General features: G+C 40.8%; 1 protein-coding gene across 1 annotated transcript in view; it reads right to left on the bottom strand.

Moving 5' to 3' along the window:
• The window catches only part of LOC124554918 (protein unc-79 homolog), an 859,177-nt gene that overhangs the window by 432,334 nt on the left and 405,588 nt on the right, over window positions 1-21,255 (bottom strand). Inside the window, exon 26 of the mRNA XM_047128608.1 lies at window positions 2,719-2,840. Coding sequence (XP_046984564.1) covers window positions 2,719-2,840 — 122 coding nt within the window. The remainder of the gene's footprint in view (window positions 1-2,718; window positions 2,841-21,255) is intronic.

Genomic DNA, 21,255 nt, shown 5'->3' with positions numbered 1-21,255 from the left:
CAGTTGGATGCACATTTTATAACAAATTTTCATGCAGCATCAGGAATTTAAAACACTGTCTAAATTCAAATAAAAATTAAAATGTCACCTGGTCTTAGTCTTTTGTTACATTGTAAGAGAGTTCTTATAACAAATTACAAAAAATTCTTCAGTATGAGATTATTCTACAAATTCCTTATAAAATCATTGTGTGTGTGTGTGTGTGTGTGTGTGTGTGTGTGTGTAAATGCGCGTGCATGCATGTGGGTGCATGTCAACACCCCATAAGAAATCAGGTCTGTTGTCAATAACACTAAAATATTTAATCAAGGGACTAAAGCTAGCAACTCAGCATACAGCTGAGGCATTAAGCAGTGGATAGGCACATAAACAACACTGACAGTACTACTAAGTTTTCACACAATGATCTTCTTCAGAGCTAACTTACAAAAAATACACACAAATACCTGTAGACATGTGCACAGCTTCATTCTCCCAGCTGATTACATTGCAGCAGTGATGTAGCTTCACTGTGGTAAGAGGTTGTGTTGTGTGGAGCAGTTGTGAAGAGACAAGAACCAGGGATGGGGAGAATCTTTGGAGGGAGGGGTGGCTGATAGCTGGAAGGGAGGGGCAATAGTAGGATATGATATGAATATGGCACCAGTGATCTCATTCAGACGTATGTTGGGAGAGTTGTAAGTGCAATGAACAGCAGAGTGGAATGGAAGGAGGTGATAGAGCAGATGGAGAAGGAGCCTGTGGAGAAGGAAATGTGGGTACAGAATGAGTGAGGGGTATGATTGGGGGGGGGGGGGGGGAGTGGAGGTGTGTGATTGGCATGGGCTAGACAGGATGAAGGCTAAGAAGATTGTGGGATCAAAGAATGTGTTATAAGGACAATACACATTTACATTCTTCAGTGAAGCTGATATCATGGGAAAAGATCCTGATGACTTGCTTTGTACAGCAACTGTTGAAATCTACCCTGTTGTACTCAGTAGCATCTTTGCTAGAAACTTCCTGGCAGATTAAAACTGTGTGCCTGACCGAGACTCGAACTCAGGACCTTTGCCTTTCGCGGGCAAGTGCTCTCTCTACCAACTGAGCTACCGAAGCATGACTCACACCCGGTACTCACAGCTTTACTTCTGCCAGTACCTCGTCTCCTACCTTCCAAACTTTACAGAAGCTCTTCTGTGAACCTTGCAGAACTAGCACTCCTGAAAGAAAGGATATTACGGAGACATGGCTTAGCCACAGCCTGGGGGATGTTTCCAGAATGAGATTTTCACTCTGCTGTGGAGTGTGCACTGATATGAAACTTCCTGGCAGATTAAAACTGTGTGCCCGTCCGAGACTCGAACTTGGGACCTTTGCCGAGTTCGAGTCTCGGTTGGGCACACAGTTTTAATCTGCCAGGAAGTTTCATATCAGCGCACACTCTGCTGCAGAGTGAAAATCTCATTCTGGAAACATCCCCCAGGCTGTGGCTAAGCCATGTCTCCGTAATATCCTTTCTTTCAGGAGTGCTAGTTCTGCAAGGTTCGCAGAAGAGCTTCTGTAAAGTTTGGAAGGTAGGAGACGAGGTACTGGCAGAAGTAAAGCTGTGAGTACCGGGCGTGAGTCATGCTTCGGTAGCTCAGTTGGTAGAGCACTTGCCCGCGAAAGGCAAAGGTTCCGAGCTCGAGTCTCGGTCGGGCACACAGTTTTAATCTGCCAGGAAGTTTCATATCAGCGCACACTCTGCTCACCCAGGATAGCTCCTCACTCATGTCGAGCTGCAGTGCCAGTATCATGTAATCATTCATGCTCTCCATGTTTCTCTCTCTCTCTCTCTCTTTCTCTCTCTCTCTCTCTCTCTCTCTCTCTCTCTCTCTCTCTCTCTCTCTCTCTCTCTCTCTCTCTCTCTCTGTGTGTGTGTGTGTGTATGTGTGTGTGTGTGTGTGTGTGTGTGTGTGTGTGTGTGAGTGAGAGAGAGAGAGAGAGAGAGAGAGAGAGAGAGAGAGAGAGAGAGAGAGAGAGAGAGAGAGAGAGTGTGTGTGTATTTTCTATGTTAATTTGCTCTGAAGATTGACGTCAATGTAAAGCTTAGCAAAATACATTTTGTGCCTATTGACCACTCAATGCTCTAACCATTATTTGCATTTCACACAGGCATTTTGATTATCATATTCAAAGTTGTATATTTTCATCATCAATAAGATTTCAAAAATACGTAATTTTCAATGAAAGTTCTTATAACAGATTTGCAACATGTTTCGCCTGTCACTTACATTTGGGCTTAATTGTCACTTTACACTTGACTAAAGTCTAAAACTAACTTCCAAATGGATTAAATGTACATGTATAATCACATCTATAACCTCTATCTCTGACTTACACTGAACTGTGCAGTCGTGGTAGAGATTAAAATTTAACTTCCATTATCCCATATTTTAAATTCACTAGATGGGTTAGGGAACAATGTTACATGATTGAATAAGGGTGTATTCATGTATATATAATGCGATGGTATGTAATACCTTTGATGGATAACAAATTGTCATTTCCAACATTATTATACATAAGAGATGCTATGACACATTAACTGTTATAATATTCAGCACTTTTGTACACTTGAAAATATATTTACAGACTGTTACAACAGATTAAATGGCTTCTGGTCAGAAGAATATATAAGGGTAAAGAGGTACACAAAATAAAATACAAAATCACACAAAGTAATTGAAATTTTACCTTAATCTCTGGGGTGGAATATGAAAGACCTTCTCATTCTGATTGTATCCCAACAGTAAGTACAAGTGCCTCAAAACAATGTTTTGGGTTTTTGCTACAATTTTTTCATCACTGGGATAAGCCTATGGAAATGAAGTAATATTTCAGCATGAAATAAATACAAAATACAAGGTACTGCAAACCACAAGCACAGTTTTCAATTGAAATGAACAATAGTAGTTATTTCGAGGACACACAGTTTATATCAAACAGCCTGAAAATTAAAATTCATCTTTTCAAACGAAGAAATGACACTAACTTTACACTGAAACTACTACAAATGTTGCAGAACAATTCCTCTATTTCTTGTGTAGTTACTTTGATTTATAGTTTAAAATTATGATAAGTGTTATATCAGTTAAAGTTGCAAAAACCTTTTAAAAATACATATTTAGGCTATATGCTGGCGACATAATAATTTGTAATTCACTAGTTATTTTTATTCAAGAATTCTTCTAGACGACAGACAGGGTTGTCAAGGGCTTCAGTAGGTATTTGAAAACATGTCTGCCACCAGACAGTTGTGAAAGAGTAAAGGAGAACACTCACCAAAAGTCATTGACGGGCACATACAAAAAAAGAAAGAACACTTGCTGGGTTTTGGAGTAATCCTTTCTTGAGCTAGAGTAAAAATGCTCTGCCTCTCTCTCTCTCTCTCTGTCTCTCTCTCTCTCTCTCTCTCTCTCTCTCTCTCTCTCTCTCTCTCTCTCTTTCACACACACACACACACACACACACACACATGCATACGCACACACACAACAAGGCCCCTGCATGGCACTGAAAGGATCCAGAATGACACTGGTACAATTTGGAAGGTGGACCAGGTTAAGGTGGGGGTGGTCTCGAGTGGGATGTGGAGAAAGAGAGCAAAGTGGCAGGCAGAAAGAGGTGATGCGGGTCAGTGGCTAGCAGCTTGGAAAAGGCAGCCAGTTTGCCAGCTACGAACATGGGAGTGAAATGTAGCAGGTGCACAGGCTAGGCATGTGATGCATGAGTGTGTGATGGGTAGTGATGCATGCTGAAGGTGATGTGGGGACCTGAATTAGGAGGAGGTATGGGACAGAGGAAAGAGAAACTGTTGAGTGGGGGGGGGGGGGGGGGATGGGGATGATTGGTGAACAGAGATTAAGGCCAGGATGAATGTGGGAGTGAAGGATATGTTGTAAGGATAACTCCAATCTGCATAGTTCATTGATATGTGCATGTATATGCATCCATGTCTGTGTTTTGTGTGTATATTTGTACTCTAGCGCAAGAAAGGATAACTTGAAAATTCAGCAAGTTTTCTTTCTTTTTTCATGTTTGTCTGTCAACAACTCAACACTTCTTCTTTTTGTTGAGTGATCTCCCTTACTCCTAAATTATTTACATTCTACCAGAAATTTCTTAATATACCTATTGATTCCCTTCAATCTTAAACCTTGTATCATCTGTCCTTTATTACTGTCTTGTAATTTACATCTACTTTGTCTTTTCTGTAGTGTGCATCCACATCTTTTTCTATGTTTGCCCTCTTGGTTTTGTTACACACACATTTAACCAGTTCTGACCAATGTGGTCTCACATATGTTTCATGTCACCCTGTAGCACCAGTCATGGTCATTATGACTGTGCCGCACACTGGTTCATGTACCACTCAACAGGATCGCAGTTACAAAACTTTCCTAGCAACTAATTCCGACATTTGACCTTGAAATCCACATGTCCCTCCTCACACATTGCCCTCAACACATCCCTCCTCATACATTGTCCTAATATGAATTTTACATATTTCCTTTTTCTTTCCCATGTATGATGGTGACTTACACATGAACAAATATTTTCACAGCACAAAACTTTCCTATTGTTCTCAGCAGAATCTCTTCCCTGATTTCCAACCCCAAACATATGCTCTGTTATCCAGTTCCCCTTATATCCACCTAATGGTTCCACTCATCCATTTCCAGATCACTCCCTGTTTCTGTAAAACCATCCACACCCCAGTGGATCCCTGCTCCATCTATATGCACCAGTTCAGAAAAATATCCCTTTATCCCTTTTCCTGACTAAAACCCTGTCCTACATTGTGTTCCTTAAATGCTATCACAACAACCTTCACCTTTTTTTTTAGATTCAGCCAGTCCCTATCCTTCACAAACCTGAAACTGCAGAAACACATATCCATGGCATAGGTATCCCAGAGCCACCACTGCTCCCTGCATAAGATACTGTTACTGTGAAAACATCTCTACACACACCATATCTCTGGAAATGAAACCCTTGCACTCCAACACCTGGAAGAGCATTCTAGACACTGCTTTCATAAATTGTTCAACCTATCGATATTCTACCTCCACTGTGGGGCACTACTATCCATCAAAATCCATCCTGTCCACAGTAACTCCCTTGTCAAATTCTCATAGCACAGAGACCTTGCCTAGATGTCCTTTTCAGTTTACCACATCCTCCAAAGCTCCCTCCCAACCCTTTAAAAAAATTCAGAACTCAAACAAATCCAAAACACTGTTTTTACACTTCCCACCAAAAACTTCAGTCCCACACATGATTCAGTTCTATCCAAATGCCTTAATTTTAGCTCCCACCCATGTCTAACAATATGAGGTTTGCCAAAGATTTAGTTTCCTACTCCCGATACCTACAATGGGGGACACTTGCCACCAATCAATCCAATCACAGCCAAACTAATCAAAACTTTAAACCCTGCTTCTCCCAGTTCATACCACTATCCAACTGTGACCCCCAACCTGTCCCACTTAACCACCCCCTGGTTACCTCCCAGGGATTCCTTACCTCCAACTTGACCTCACTGTCCTTTCCCAGGCCTCTTGATAAGAACACCAACCTTTCAACCACTGTTGTTATGAATCACAGTGACTACTTGGCAGAAAGTCCCTGCCAATTGTCGGACTCCTCTACCTACAAGCTCTGTCATAGTGGTCCCATCACAGAAGTCCAGCATAACCTCCAATCCACTCTGAAATCCTTAGACCCTTGCCAGAACCTCTCCCATGAGTCCATTTCCTTCCTCACCCGAACAACACACTGCACATCCTCCTGCCACATGCTTCCCAAAATCCACAAACATGACAATCCTGGATAACCTGCTTTGGCTGGCTACTAGCTCCTAGTTGACCAAAGCTTCCAACAAATTGCCCAAAATCTACCCTCCTACATTAAAGATACTAAGTTCCTTCACCACCTCTATACCATCACCACCCCTTAACCTATTTGAATCACTTGTCATCATTCTCTATGTCACTGCCCTGTATACCAGCATCACTTGTGTATATGGACTTGCCATTATTTGATCTGTTGCTTCAGTTAGAAGCTGGTGAGCCTCAAGCAGTTTCAGATGTAGACAGGGCACAACAAACTTTCAGCACCAAATTGAAAAGTAAGAACGTAGGGAAATCAGTAAAAAGAAAGAAAGTGTTGGTGTTAGGTAGTTCACATGGAAGGGGTTTTGGCCAACTTTTGCAGGATGAAGTAGGATCAGAATACCAAGTCAACAATTTTTTTAAGCCTAGTGCTGGTCTGGAGCAGGTGACAGAGAATTTAGGATCACTTTGCAAAGATTTCACTAAGGAAGACACTGTGGTTATAGTGGATCAGCCAGGTAATAGTATTGACAGAGATCCTGGGTACAGTATTGAGTGTGAACTGGCAAAGATTGCATCAGCATTGAGGCATACTAGTGTTGAGTTTGTATCTGTTCTTGGGCACCATGAGTGACCTCATTTGAACTCTTCTGTCAGGAGAGTTAATTTGGAGTTGGAACGGTTGCTTATGTTGGGTGCAGGGTCACACATCGGTGTGGTTCCTGTTAATTCTCTCAATAGATGGGATTATACGAGGCATGAACTTCACCTCAACAGGAAAGGGAAGGGTACACTGGCAGGGAGAATAGCAGGAAAGTTAAAGGGGGGAGGCACTGTCATGAGTGATAAAATACCAGTGGTTACAGGGTTCAGAAAAGACCCTTTTTTTAAGGTAGGGAGGACAGAAAGAAACCAAGTTCTAAGAGAGGTTATGATTGAGACAAACCATCAGTTTGAGAAAGAAACCAAAAACATAATTCTAGATTATTACATCAGCATAAACAGCTGTTGGTTCAGAATTTTCAACAATCAGCAGAAATTTCAACTCTACCCAATTTTAACTCAGTCAATGTTTAGTGTCACCTACCTTTATTGTGTCAAAATATTTGAGGACTGAGAAATAAAATTAATGAATTAATTATCTGCATAGATGAATTAGAGTCCTCAAACCCAGCTAACATAATCTGTCTCTCTGAACATCATGTGACCACTGCTATAGAACTTTTAAATGTTACAGGATTTAGGTTAGCATCTCACTTTTGTAGAGCACAAATGGTTAAAGGAACTTTCAGGAACTGTCATAAATTTAAGAACATAGACATTCATAAATTTTGTCTAGAACAGAATATGGAAGCATGTGCAACAGAAGTTAAATTTCATAAAAAATCCTTCATAATACTAAGTGTATATCAAATACCTGCAAGTAACTTTAATCTGTTCATAAACCACCTTGAAGCTGTTCTGGCCCATTTAACAACCAAAAACAAAGAAATAGTGGTTGCTGGTGGCTTCAATGTAGATTTCCTTAAAGACTCTCCCAATAAGAACTTATTTGAGTTAGTAACATTATCATTCAACTTAATTCCCACTGTAAAGTTCCCAACTAGAGTAGCCAATTGCTCACAAACAGATACTGAAAATATCTTTATAGAAAAGGCCAATGATCAAAATTATATTACAAAACCAATAGTCAATGGCCTCTCAGACTGTGACATGCAGTTTCTTCTGTTAAATGTTAATACTGAACAGGATATAAAATCTGTTAAATCTGAACTCAAGAGGGTAACCGATAAGCCAAAAACTGATAATTTTAAGACACTCCTCAGAGACATTCACTGGAGTGATGTTTACAGTGATCATGGCATGAATGAAAAATATAACACTTTTGCTAATAAAGTGCTTACCTTATTTGAACACCGTTTTCCCCCAAAACTAACCAAGCTTGGAGCAAAGTCTATAAAGAAGCCATGAATTACTCAAGGAATAGACGTATCTTGTAAAATAAAAAGAAAACTGTTGTTGTCAATCGGAAACAGTTCTGATGTCGATGCTATTGCACATTACAAGAACTACTGCAAAATTTTAAAGACTGTAACACGAGCATCAAAGCAAATATATTACAAGGGAAAGATAGTCATATCAGATAACAAAATGAAGACAATATGGGATATAGTGAAGAAGGAGACTGGTAGAACCAGACATGAAGAGGGGCAAGTAGCATTAAGAGTAAATGATACATAGGCAACAGATGTGTATAGTGTTGCAGAACATTTTATAATTGTTACTGAAAATATGGGGTTGTCAGGTTCTGTAGATGCTGCCATGGGATACCTCAGACCGTAAATTTCAAGTAACTTCCATAATATGAATTTGACCCTCACTACCCCAGCAGAAGTAATGTCTATCATAAAATCTTTAAAATCCAAAACATCTAGTGGGTATGATGAAACATCAACAACATTAATTAAAGAATGTGAGTCTGAGTTAAGCAACATATTAACCTATCTTTGTAACCAGCTGTTTATCAGTGGAATATTTCTTGAATGGTTGAAATATGCTGAAGTTAAGCCACTATTTAAGAAGGAAGATAAAGAAATAGCACCAACTTTCCATCCAATTTCACTTTTGCCAGCATTCTCAAAAATTTTAGAAAAGGTAATGTACAATCAACTTTATAACCATCTTATCACCAATAAAATACTGTCAAAGTCGCAGTTCAGATTTCTAAAGGGTTCTGATGGAAAAATGGAAATGCCGTGTGGCTGGGGCCTCCTGTCAGGTAGACCATTCGCCTTTCGAGTTGACACCACTTCGATGACTTGTGTGTTGATGGAGATGAAATGATGATGATAAGGACAACACAACACCCAGTCCCTGAGTGGGACCGAGCGAGGTGGCGCAGTGGATAGCACACTGAACTCGCATTTGGGAGGATGACGGTTCAATCCCGTCTCCAGCCATCCTGATTTAGGTTTTCCGTGATTTCCCTAAATCGTTTCAGGCAAATGCCGGGATGGTTCCTTTGAAAGGGCACGGCCGATTTCCTTCCCCGTCTTTCCCTAACCCGAGCTTGCGCTCCGTCTCTAATGACCTCGTTGTCGACGGGACATTAAAAAACACTAACCTAACCCTGAGTGGAGAAAATCTTTGAACCAGCCAGGAATCGAACCAGGACCATGAGGTATGACATTCTGTCATGCTGACCACTCAGGGAACAGGGTTCTGATATTAAAAAGGCTATCTACACTTATAGTGAAAATGTACTTAATTCATTAGACAAAAAAATTGCAGGCAACTGGTATGTTTTGTGATGTGTCAAAGGCATTTGGCTGTGTAAATCACAATATCCTTTTAAGTAAATCAGAATATTATGATGTAAGAGGAAATGCAGCAAAATGGTTCAAATCTTATATCTCTGGCAGGAAACAAAGGGTGTTATTAGGAAAGAGACATGTATTAAGCTATCATGTATCATCCAACTGGGAAAAAAATTACATGTGGGGTCCCACAAGGTTCCATCTTAGGGCCCTTACTTTTTCTTGTGTATAACAATGACCTTTCATCAGTAACATTACCAGATGCCAAGTTTGTTTTGTCTGCCAATGATACAAACATTGCTATAAATAGCAATTCGAGTGCAGTCTTAGAAAGATCAGCTAGTAAAATATTTGTGGACATTAATCACTGGTTCCTAGCCAATTCTTTGTCACTAAATTTTGAAAAAACACACTACATGTAGTTCAGAACTTATAAGTGGTGTCCCATAAGTATATGCAGATAGAAGAAGTGGGCAGTGTTAAATTCTTGGGTTTACAGCTTCATAATAAGCTCACCTGGGAGGAGCATACCACGGAACTGCTTAAGTGTCTAAACAAATCTCTATTTGCAATGAAAATTCTGTCAGACATAGGGGATATAAAAATGAAAAAGCTGGCATACTATGGCTATGGGATTATTTTGGGGTAATTCATCAAGCAAAGCTAAAGTTTTCCAGCCACAAAAATGTGCAATAAGAGTTATATGTGGTGTGAACTCAAGAACATCCTGCAGAGGCCTGTTTAGGGAACTAGGGATACTAGCTACAGCTTCCCAATATATTTATTACTTGATGAAATTTGTCATTAAAAATATATCACTTTTTCTAACCAACAGGTCAGTTAATGGAATCAGCATTAGAAATAAGAATAATCCTCACAAAGATTTAAAATCACTTACTCTTGTACAAAAAGGTGTGGCATTATTCAGGAACACACATTTTCAATAACTTGCCAGCAGCCGTAAAAAGCTTCACACAGGGTGTCCCATTTATCTTGACCATGCTAAAAAACTGTTTGTCCAGACGCAAATTACAAAATGTTTCAAGCAAATGTTCTTTAGCCTTCAAGGGGACATCAATCAGCATGATTGCCTTCAGTTTAGCTTTGCTTTTTACAGAGATATGAACAGTGGTATGACTTTTTTAAATGGCACCCTGTATTTTTTATTCAGTAATTTATTTCCTCTCCTAAAGACCTATTCAAAAATGTATCACAGTGTACCATTCACTGAAACAAAAAGTTATTAATTACATAACACAACACTGACTTTGAGCCCGGGATCATAAACTCGTCCATTTGCTGGAGTTGTCAGGAAACAGATGAAAACAAAGTAAAAACATAACACCAAATTGAGTTTGACTCTCCTGTACCATTTCCCAGGAGTGGAACATTCATAGGTGCTCAGAGTGGTGACCCTGGACACCAATATACTGAAGCACTCATTGAATGAAAATTATTTACTGCTTCCAGTGTTGCCTGCTGAAGAGAATTACAAGCAAGCATGATACGTCCCAGCATGTCCTCTGGAGTTGTTGGAATATCACAATAGAAAACATCATTAATGTATCCCCAAAGAAAAAAGTCCAGAGGGTTTAAATCAGGAGAGCTAGCAGGCCAAGTAACTGTTCCTCCTCGGTCAATCCATCTGGCAAGATACTTTCGGTTCAGAACACGACGTGTATGCAAGGCATTATGTGCTGTACATCCATCATGTTGATACCACATCAGCATTCTGGTTCTTACCAGTACTTCATCTGGAAGAGGAGGAAGAATTCATCTGAGGAAGTTGGCATATGTTGTGCTGTTTACACTACCATTAATGAAATAAGGGCCAATAATTGTGGTACCAAGCATCCCACACCAGATGTTAACTCTCCATTGACACTGATGTTCCACCTGTCTAAGCCATTGTGGGATGTTGCTGGACCAATAATGCATGTTCCTTGTATTTACCTGTCCTTTGTTTTGAGAAGGGACATTCATTGGTAAATAGAACGTTGGAAAAGAAGTTCAGGTTGGTGAGGATTTGCTGCTGTGCCCACTGATAGAACTGTACATGTTTCTGGAAATCATCCCCATGCAATTCTTGATGTAGGTAAACATGGTAAGTATGGAACCAGTGACATGTAAGAATATGATGTACACTGGATTCAGGAATGCCAGTCTCATGTTCAAGCTGTCATGTGCTCACATGTGGGTTCATAGCAACGGAAGTGAGAACAGTAACTTCGGCAGCTTCGTCTGTGCGAGTGCTACAATGATTGCATTTTCGTGGGTTGAAACTTCCTGTTTCCTGAAGTGTAGCAACAAGATGAGAAAACATCTGTTGGGAAGGTGGTTTCTTGTCAACACATCACTCTCTGTACAGTTCTGCTGCCTGCATAGCATTTTGCCTACCTTCAACAACAACAACGATAAAAAAATGTTATGTTGATGCAGTTTGTAGGAAGGACAGCCTTTACTGCATGCCTACTCTACACAACAGTATTTAAAAGGACTAAATACTGTACTAAATGTACCCATACATAAGAGAACAGTATTGCAATTACTGTTCTGCTAACTTACATTCCCCATAGATGAGTAGCATTTCTACCTTCTCTTCATTGGTGTACATTCTACTCATACAACTCTTCAACTGATGATGAGTGGCAGAATGATGGGTGTGCATTCTACTTACGTTTACATTTGTCCTCTGTCAACATCAGCACGTCGATGTGTTCCATTACCCTGAGTACCTGCACAATGCGCTGGGAGCATCAATGCCAATGTTGTGTTATGTATTTAATAACGTTGTGTTTCAGTGAATCTGTCACTGTGATACGTTTATGAATAGGTCTTTAGGAGAGAAAATGAATTATGGAACAAAAAATAGAGGGTGCCATTTAAAACACATCAAACCGCTGTTCATGCCTTTGTAAAAAACAAAACTACAATGAAGGCAATCATGGTGATTGATGTCCCCATGGTGGCTAACAAACATTTGCTTGAAACATTTTTAATTTGCATCTGAACAAACAGTTTTTTGGTTGGTCAAGATAAATGGGACACCCTGTATATACATATAAAGTACAATCAAAGTTCTGCACCATTTCAGTGCAGTAATGTTTCCATTGTAAATAAGTATTGTAATAGTTCTATTATATATTTATTACCTTATAAATAAAAAAACATTTTTAAAATTTTAAATTCAATGCATTAATGCAATATTGGTAAATGAGTGTCATAAAATGATCCTTTCATATAGTGTTCATTACAAAAAAAAAAAACATCTTACTAACTATAAACTGACACAGATCTACTTCTCCTTTGAAAGCTGTCTTGAGCAACTAAATCAACAGCCAATGCGTAACGGAAATATTTTAGATCTGGCAGCCACAAACAGAGCAGACATCATCAATGGTGTCAGTGTTGAGACAGGGATTAGTGATCATGATGTTGTCATTACGACTATGGTTACAAAAGTTAAAAAGTCGGTCAAGAAGGCTAGGAGCGTATTCTTATTAGAAAAAGCAGATAAGCAGTTGTTAGCATCCCACTTAGTAAATGAATTTACTTCATTTACTTCCGGTATGATGGACATGGAAGAATTATGGGCAAATTTTAAACACATTGTAAATCACGCATTGGACAAGTATATGCTGAAAAAGTGGGTTACGGATGGAAAAGACCCACCGTGGTTTAACAGCGCAATTCGGAGAATTCTCAGGAAGCAAAGGCAGTTGCACTCGCAGTACAAGAAAGATCAGGAGAATGAGGACAGGCAAAAGTTAGTAGAGATTCGTGAGCGATGCGTGAAGCATTCAACCACTACCACTGCCATATGTTAGCAAAAGATCTTGCTAAAAACCCAAGGAAATTCTGGTCTTATGTAAAATCGGTAAGCGGGTCAAAGGCTTCCATCCAGTCACTCACTGATCAGTCTGGTCTGGCAATGGAAGACAGCAAAACAAAAGCTGAAATTTTAAATTTAACATTTGAGAAATCTTTCACGGAGGAGGATCGTACATACATACTGCTGTTTGAGTCTTGTACAGATTCCCATATGGAGGACACAGTGATAGACATCCCTGGGATTGTAAAGCAGCTGAATGGGTTGAAAATAAATAAATCACTAGGTCCTGATGGGATTATAATTTGGTTTTACAGAGAGTACTCTACTGCATTGGCTCCTTACTTAGCTTGCATTTATTGCGAATCTCTTGCCCAATGTGAAGTTCTGAGCGACTGGAAGAAAGTGCAGGTGACGCCTGGGTATAAGAAGGTTAGAAGGACGGATCCTCAAAATTACAGACCAATATCCTTAACATCAGTTTGTTGCAGGATTCTTGAACATATTCTCAGTTCGAATATAATGAATTTCCTTGAGACAGAGAAGTTGCTGTCCATGCATCAGCACAGCTTTAGAAAGCATCGCTCCTGCAAAATGCAACTCACCCTTTTTTCACATGATATCTTGCGAACCATGGATTAAGGGTATCAGACGGATGCCATATTCCTTGACTTGCAGAAAGTGTTTGACTCAGTGTCCCACTGCAGACTCCTAACTAAGGTATGAGCATATGGGGTTGGTTCCCAAGTATGTGAGTGGCTTGAAGACTTCTTAAGTAATAAAATCCAGTACGTCGTTCTCGATGGTGAGTGTTCATCGGAAGTGAGGGTATCATCTGGAGTGCCTCAGGGAAGTGTGGTAGGTCCGCTGTTGTTTTCTATCTACATAAATGATCTTTTGGATAGGGTGGATAGCAATGTGCAGCTGTTTGCTGATGATGCTGTGGTGTACAGGAAGGTGTTGTCGTTGAGTGACTTTAGGAGGATACAAGATGACTTGGACAGGATTTGTGGTTGGTGTAAAGAATGGCAGCTAACTCTAAATATAGATAAATGTAAATTAATGCAGATGAATAGGAAAAAGAATCCTGTAATGTTTGAATACTCCATTAGTAGTGTAGCACTTCACATAGTCACGTCGATTAAATATTTGGGCATAACATTGCAGAGCGATATGAAGTGGGACAAGCATGTAATGGCAGTTGTGGGGAAGGCAGATAGTCGTCTTTGGTTCATTGGTAGAATTTTGGGAAGATGTAGTTCATCTGTAAAGGAGTCCGCTTATAAAACACTAATATGACCTATTCTTGAGTACTGCTTGAGCGTTTGGGATCCCTATCAGGTCGGATTGAGAGAGGACATAGAAGCAATTCAGAGGTGGGCTGCTAGATTTTGTTATTGGTAGGTTTGATCATCATACGAGTGTTACGAAAATGCTTCAGGAACTCAGGTGGGAGTCTCTGGAGGAAAGGAGGCGTTATTTTCGTAAATCACTGCTGAGGAAATTTAGAGAACCAGCATTTGAGGCTGACTGCAATACAATTTTACTGCCGCCAACTTACATTTCACGGAAGGACCACAAAGATAAGATAAGAGAGATTAGGGCTCGTACAGAGGCATATAGGCCGTCATTTTTCCCTCGTTCTGTCTGGGAGTGGAACAGGGAGAGAAGATGCTAGTTGTGGTACGAGGTACCCTCCTCCACGCACTGTATGGTGGATTACAGAGTATGTATATGGATGTAGATGTAGAAAGGATGATAAACAAACAATCTGCAGCACAGCCATGGGCACCTGCATGATACCCTTCTATGCCAATTGTGTATGGGCCATCTACAGGAAACCTTCCAAGGTTCCTGAAACTTTCAATCCCTTGTCTGTTTCAGGTTTATTGATTGTACCTTCATGATGTGAACTCAGGGCAAAGACACACTGTCCTCATTCCTTCACGACTCAACCACATTTTCTGCCTTCCACTTCACTAAGTACTCGCCAACCCAACATGCCACCCTACTGGAATTTGACCTAAACTCCTCTGAAAACTCCATCAACACCTCTGTCCACTTTACACCCACTAACCACCAACAGCACCTGCATTTCAACTGCTGCCATCCCTTTCGCACCACAAAAAATCCCTCCCATAGAGTCTGGCCACCTATGGATGACATACCTGCAGTGACAAGAATTCCCTTGCCTGGTATGCTGAAGGTTTCACAAAGGCATTCACAGACAGTTACATAGGAGGATGCCATGAGACTAAAAAAAATCACTAACAAAATGGTATATAATGCAGAAAACAAAAGCAAAACATTATGGGATGTCATAAAATATAAAACTGGCAAAGACATACACAAGTGTGATAATATACAATTCAAAGATGAGGATATAATAATAGAAAATCCTCAGGAATTGGGAAATTTTGTAAATGACTATTTCTTTGGTACTGTGAATAAGTTGCAACAAAATATTGCTAAAATACATCTAACACCCACTACACAAGTGTAATAATATACAATTCAAAGATGAGGATATAATAATAGAAAATCCTCAGGAATTGGCAAATTTTGTAAATGACTATTTCTTTGGTATTGTGGATAAGTTGCAACAAAATATTCCTAAAATACATCTAACACCCACTATGACTTGCACAGTATGGATAATGATGATGTTTCCACAACAGAGGAAAAAAAAGATCACCAGGAATAGACTGGGTTCCAGTCTCTGTTCTGCATATTCAGCACTCAAATCTCATTGAGAAGCATAATAAATGAGTCCTTTAGTTCAGATACTGTTCCAGAGCACATAAAATACACACGAGTTGTGCACTTTTCAAAGAAAGGTAATACAGAAAGTATTGGAAACAAAGGACCACTTTCATTATCATCTGTGTCTCAAAACTAAGTGAATGATGGTGAAAGGTAGACCAATGAGTTACATGAATAAATACACTCTTTCTCATGAAGCACAGTTTCCATTATGGAGCAAGTACAACTTAAGCTTTTAAAGAGTTTGCCAGAGTAGTAGCTGAAATCTTGACAAAGATGACCTTGTTACAGACATATTCTTAGACTTGTTGAGAGGTTTTGACATTGTTGACCATAAAATACTAGTAAACAAGTCGAGTGTAAGAGGAATATACAACAAATGGTTTCAATCTTACCTGGAAAATAGGGTGCAAAAGTTAGAGATCGTTCACTGATCTACTGATAAGTTTTTAGTTAAATGAGTCAGATGAATAAAAAGACAGAGTGTACTGAGAGATATGATAGGAACAATAATTTGAAGGAAAAAAGTCTACCAAATATGGGCTCTAAAATGTATACTTCAAGAGTTATGAGTAGTTGTTCAGTAGAAGAGATTTGTTTCACAGTACTGAGAAGAAATTCTCATAGGTCTCAAGGTATGCACTTTAAAGACCATGTTTACTGGACATTTTTTCTTGTTTTGGTCCAAAATATGGAAAGCAAAGTGACTGCAATAGAAGAGATTTGTTTCACAGTATTGAAGATGAAGTAGTTCTCATAGCCCTTAGGATATGCTTTTTACAACCCAAGTTTAATAGACATTCTGCTTCAAATAATCATCCCTGCCATATTCTTGGATATTGACCACTCCTCCTGGGACATCCAGTATAAACAAAGGTGTTTCTCAAGGTAGCGTACTGAGTCCAATAAGGTTCATAATACATATACATCAATTAACATAGGGTCAAAATATGAAAATACAGACAATGCTGCGTGTCATATTATGGTCTTGGTGATTTGTTTTGTATATAAGAGACAAAATCTTGTGCTGAAGTACTATTCCTACATACATTCAATTCTTAGCTATGGGATTCTTTTCTGGGGGTCAAAGGCACAGATCATGGACACAATTTCAAACTGCAGAAAATGTCCATAAGAATAATCACTAGAAGTAGGAAAAGAATTATTTTAAAAATTAGTATCCTTACTGGGTACAATATAATTCCTTTAAAACAAAGTCATATCTATAGAGCATGATTGCAACAACTTATCATTCTTCTGAGTTCAAAAACTCACTCATCATCAGAGGAGTTTTCCAAACAGAATGGAGTTAGTGCAAGAGGCATAGCAGCATGTTTGTGATACAAGAGTCACCACTGGGTGTCATTAGTGTGGGCAGTGATGAAGTACAAAATTGTTTTTTATACAATGGTTTGAAAAACCTAAGGATGAAAGTAACTTTTGAATGATTTGTCACTGCCTAGTAACATACCTTGATGAAACTTGAACCATATATAAAAAGAACTGCTACAGTGTAGTACACAAATTAACTGAAAGAAATATGCAATGAGAAGAACAGAAATGATACTTTTATTCAAAGTCAATAATTACACTAAAGTCACAACAATTTATAATGTTCCCCTGTGATACATTTGGGTATATCCCCCACTGCCATAACAGTAGAGCACTGTAGGTTGCCTACATATGAGAGTGCAGGGACCATGACAATGAGAGTCTGTGTTATTGAAGACAATTGAGATGCCACCACTATAGCTCAGGGTACTTGCCTCACTGGCAGGCAGCAGCTCATCACTCCTAAGAAGGTGTAGCTACCAGGGTTCACTATGCTTCCACCATATCATGTGGCCACCAATAGTCTGCAAACAATTCATCCACCAGCTGGTACTCAAGCCAACACACAGCCCATATCCAGCAGTTAAAGCCAGCTCACCAACTGAGGAATCCCAATGCAATAGCTATGTGGGCCCAAAAACAGTCTTTATTCTTCTTATGCTGAGACTTGGTCTCATGACACTCAGCCTCCTGGACTTGGGTATGTCAGCCTCTTACTGTGATTGTGCTCTGAGAGTATCATGTTACCTCATGATCCTTAAGACTTACTCAGACAGTGAACTGGATAGCCTTACCCTATCCTACCAGAAGTGTTAAACTGAGACAAGTAATTTGGCTGCTAAACTACACTCCTGGAAATGGAAAAAAGAACACATTGACACCGGTGTGTCAGACCCACCATACTTGCTCCGGACACTGCGAGAGGGCTGTACAAGCAATGATCACACGCACGGCACAGCGGACACACCAGGAACCGCGGTGTTGGCCGTCGAATGGCGCTAGCTGCGCAGCATTTGTGCACCGCCGCCGTCAGTGTCAGCCAGTTTGCAGTGGCATACGGAGCTCCATCGCAGTCTTTAACACTGGTAGCATGCCGCGACAGCGTGGACTTGAACCGTATGTGCAGTTGACGGACTTTGAGCGAGGGCGTATAGTGGGCATGCGGGAGGCCGGGTGGACGTACCGCCGAATCGCTCAACACGTGGGGCGTGAGGTCTCCACAGTACATCGATGTTGTCGCCAGTGGTCGACGGAAGGTGCACGTGCCCGTCGACCTGGGACCGGACCGCAGCGACGCACGGATGCACGCCAAGACCGTAGGATCCTACGCAGTGCCGTAGGGGACCGCACCGCCACTTCCCAGCAAATTAGGGACACTGTTGCTCCTTGGGTATCGGCGAGGACCATTCGCAACCGTCTCCATGAAGCTGGGCTACGGTCCCGCACACCGTTAGGCCGTCTTCCGCTCACGCCCCAACATCGTGCAGCCCGCCTCCAGTGGTGTCGCGACAGGCGTGAATGGAGGGACGAATGGAGACGTGTCGTCTTCAGCGATGAGAGTCGCTTCTGCCTTGGTGCCAATGATGGTCGTATGCGTGTTTGGCGCCGTGCAGGTGAGCGCCACAATCAGGACTGCATACGACCGAGGCACACAGGGCCAACACCCGGCATCATGGTGTGGGGAGCGATCTCCTACACTGGCCGTACACCACTGGTGATCGTCGAGGGGACACTGAATAGTGCACGGTACATCCAAACCGTCATTGAACCCATCGTTCTACCATTCCTAGACCGGTAAGGGAACTTGCTGTTCCAATAGGACAATGCACGTCCGCATGTATCCCGTTCCACCCAACGTGCTCTAGAAGGTGTAAGTCAACTACCCTGGCCAGCAAGATCTCCGGATCTGTCCCCCATTGAGCATGTTTGGGACTGGATGAAGCGTCGTCTCACGCGGTCTGCACGTCCAGCACGAACGCTGGTCCAACTGAGGCGCCAGGTGGAAATGGCATGGCAAGCCGTTCCACAGAACTACATCCAGCATCTCTACGATCGTCTCCATGGGAGAATAGCAGCCTGCATTGCTGCGAAAGGTGGATATACACTGTACTATTGCCGACATTGTGCATGCTCTGTTGCCTGTGTCTATGTGCCTGTGGTTCTGTCAGTGTGATCATGTGATGTATCTAACCCCAGGAATGTGTCAATTAAGTTTCCCCTTCCTGGGACAATGAATTCACGGTGTTCTTATTTCAATTTCCAGGAGTGTATTTTGTGTTCTTGCACAGCAGTTATTCAGAACAGATAAATGTACATTTATGTTCTTATTAATAAACCTATTGTGTGTAGTCTAGCTGGATGTGTTCTTCTGCACTGTGTGTGGCAAGGGGCACTTCAATTTTCAATGAGATTTTTTTGTGAATTTAGACTGAAATATTGTGCTGTGCCCCAGGTAGATGGAGTTTTTACATGTTTTTATCACATACATAGCATGCTTACATCAGGTTTCCATTTCAGCATACCCACACCACCACAGACATGACTATCCAAGTTGCTTTTACAAACCATGCAACAGGAACAGGAGTCTATGTTGGGGAAGACAGTAACTATAACCATGTCACCTGAAATTTGCAATCAGATGTCTCACAATGATTGCACGGTGAAGGGCTTCAGGGACTCACCATCAACATTCCCAGTGTTTGACATAAATGCAGAACCATGGGTCAATTATATTGCCCTTGTAAAGCAGCATTGCATCAGCCACAGAATCTCAGGTGATACCCAACAGTGCACTTTTCTGTTGTCTATCACCTCCTGCAGCAGTTAACTCCAAAAGTAGAATTGAATCCCTTGATGTAGGAACATTCGAAAACATGCTCACTAGAATATTTTGATTTGTAAGTTCATGTGGCAGAGACCAGGCACAAATTTTTTAGTTGTTATGAACAGAATGGACAGTCCTACTGGGAATGGTAAGCTCAATTCCTGGGATTGGCATTTTCAGTGCTGCAATGCTAACTTCAAACAATCATATGTCAAGTTACTGGTTATGGATATGATTCTAGTTCATTCTAGAGATGAGGGGCTACAGTATGACCTTGTCACATTAAATGATCCACCTTTAGCAACTTGCTTCCCATTTGTTGAGGCTTTTGAGCAGTGAGTCCAGTCCTCAGTGGCCCTGCAAGATGTATCACATATATTTGCCACCCAGTCCATACTGAAGACACAAGCTCAGTCCTGCCCTCCCAAACCTATCAGTTCCAGTAGACTAGTTCCATCTAGGAAGGCTGCCATGTGTAACTGGTCCAACTGGAAGTTACAGTCATGCAGCTATCCTCATAAATCAGCACCGGAAATGTTACTTTTGCTGGGCAACATGCCAAATCTGTGGTAAAACTGGTCATAAGGCACAGATTTGTTAGTTCACAATTAAATTGAATCTTTATAGTACCTGTCTGGCCACAATGGACACTGACTCGGGTGAAGCATACTATATGCTCAGCCCAGATGTCCTCCAGGCGCAGACTGTTCTGCCCACCTCCACTAGACTACTGGCATTAGAGATGGTAACCAATGCTATCCACATCAGCTTTCAAATAGATACTGGCTCTTTCAGCCACCATCATGAACTGGGATGGATATAGCTCCTTGGTTCATAATCACTACCAAACTTTGCTTAACGACTGATTAGCTACAGAAATGACACCACTGATGTGAAGAGCTAATTCGATGCTCAAATTAAGTACCAAGTGACATCAGTGTAACCTCATATTTTAGTTAGTAGCTTGAAGGGAGTCACAATCATCTTGGGTTTACAGGATTTGGTACATAGGACATCCAGAACTGACAGGCATGATAATTAATTTAGAGAGAGCCACTTCAGCTGTGCTAATATTTTTTTAAGCCATGATTGGTTTTGATATTTTAAAATCCTACATTCAGGTGTATGAAATTATAGTATTTGCTAATACATAACATGCAGTCAGTTGAGTCAGTGCAAGAATTCCAATCACTGAATGTTGGTGGAAACTGTCCACCATTGAGCAGACACATGGTAGAATTTCTAGGTTGGCCAAAAAAATCAGCTTCCATAGGAAAACAACAATACCAAGTGTATTGTTGTGGATAATTCAGGACAGTGCCACTGTGACTC

Source organism: Schistocerca americana, chromosome X, assembly GCF_021461395.2.
Source record: "Schistocerca americana isolate TAMUIC-IGC-003095 chromosome X, iqSchAmer2.1, whole genome shotgun sequence".
NCBI classification, from domain to species: Eukaryota; Metazoa; Arthropoda; class Insecta; order Orthoptera; family Acrididae; genus Schistocerca; species Schistocerca americana.
The sequence above is the reverse complement of the archived record's forward strand: the minus strand, read 5'-3'. Positions and strand labels throughout refer to the sequence as shown.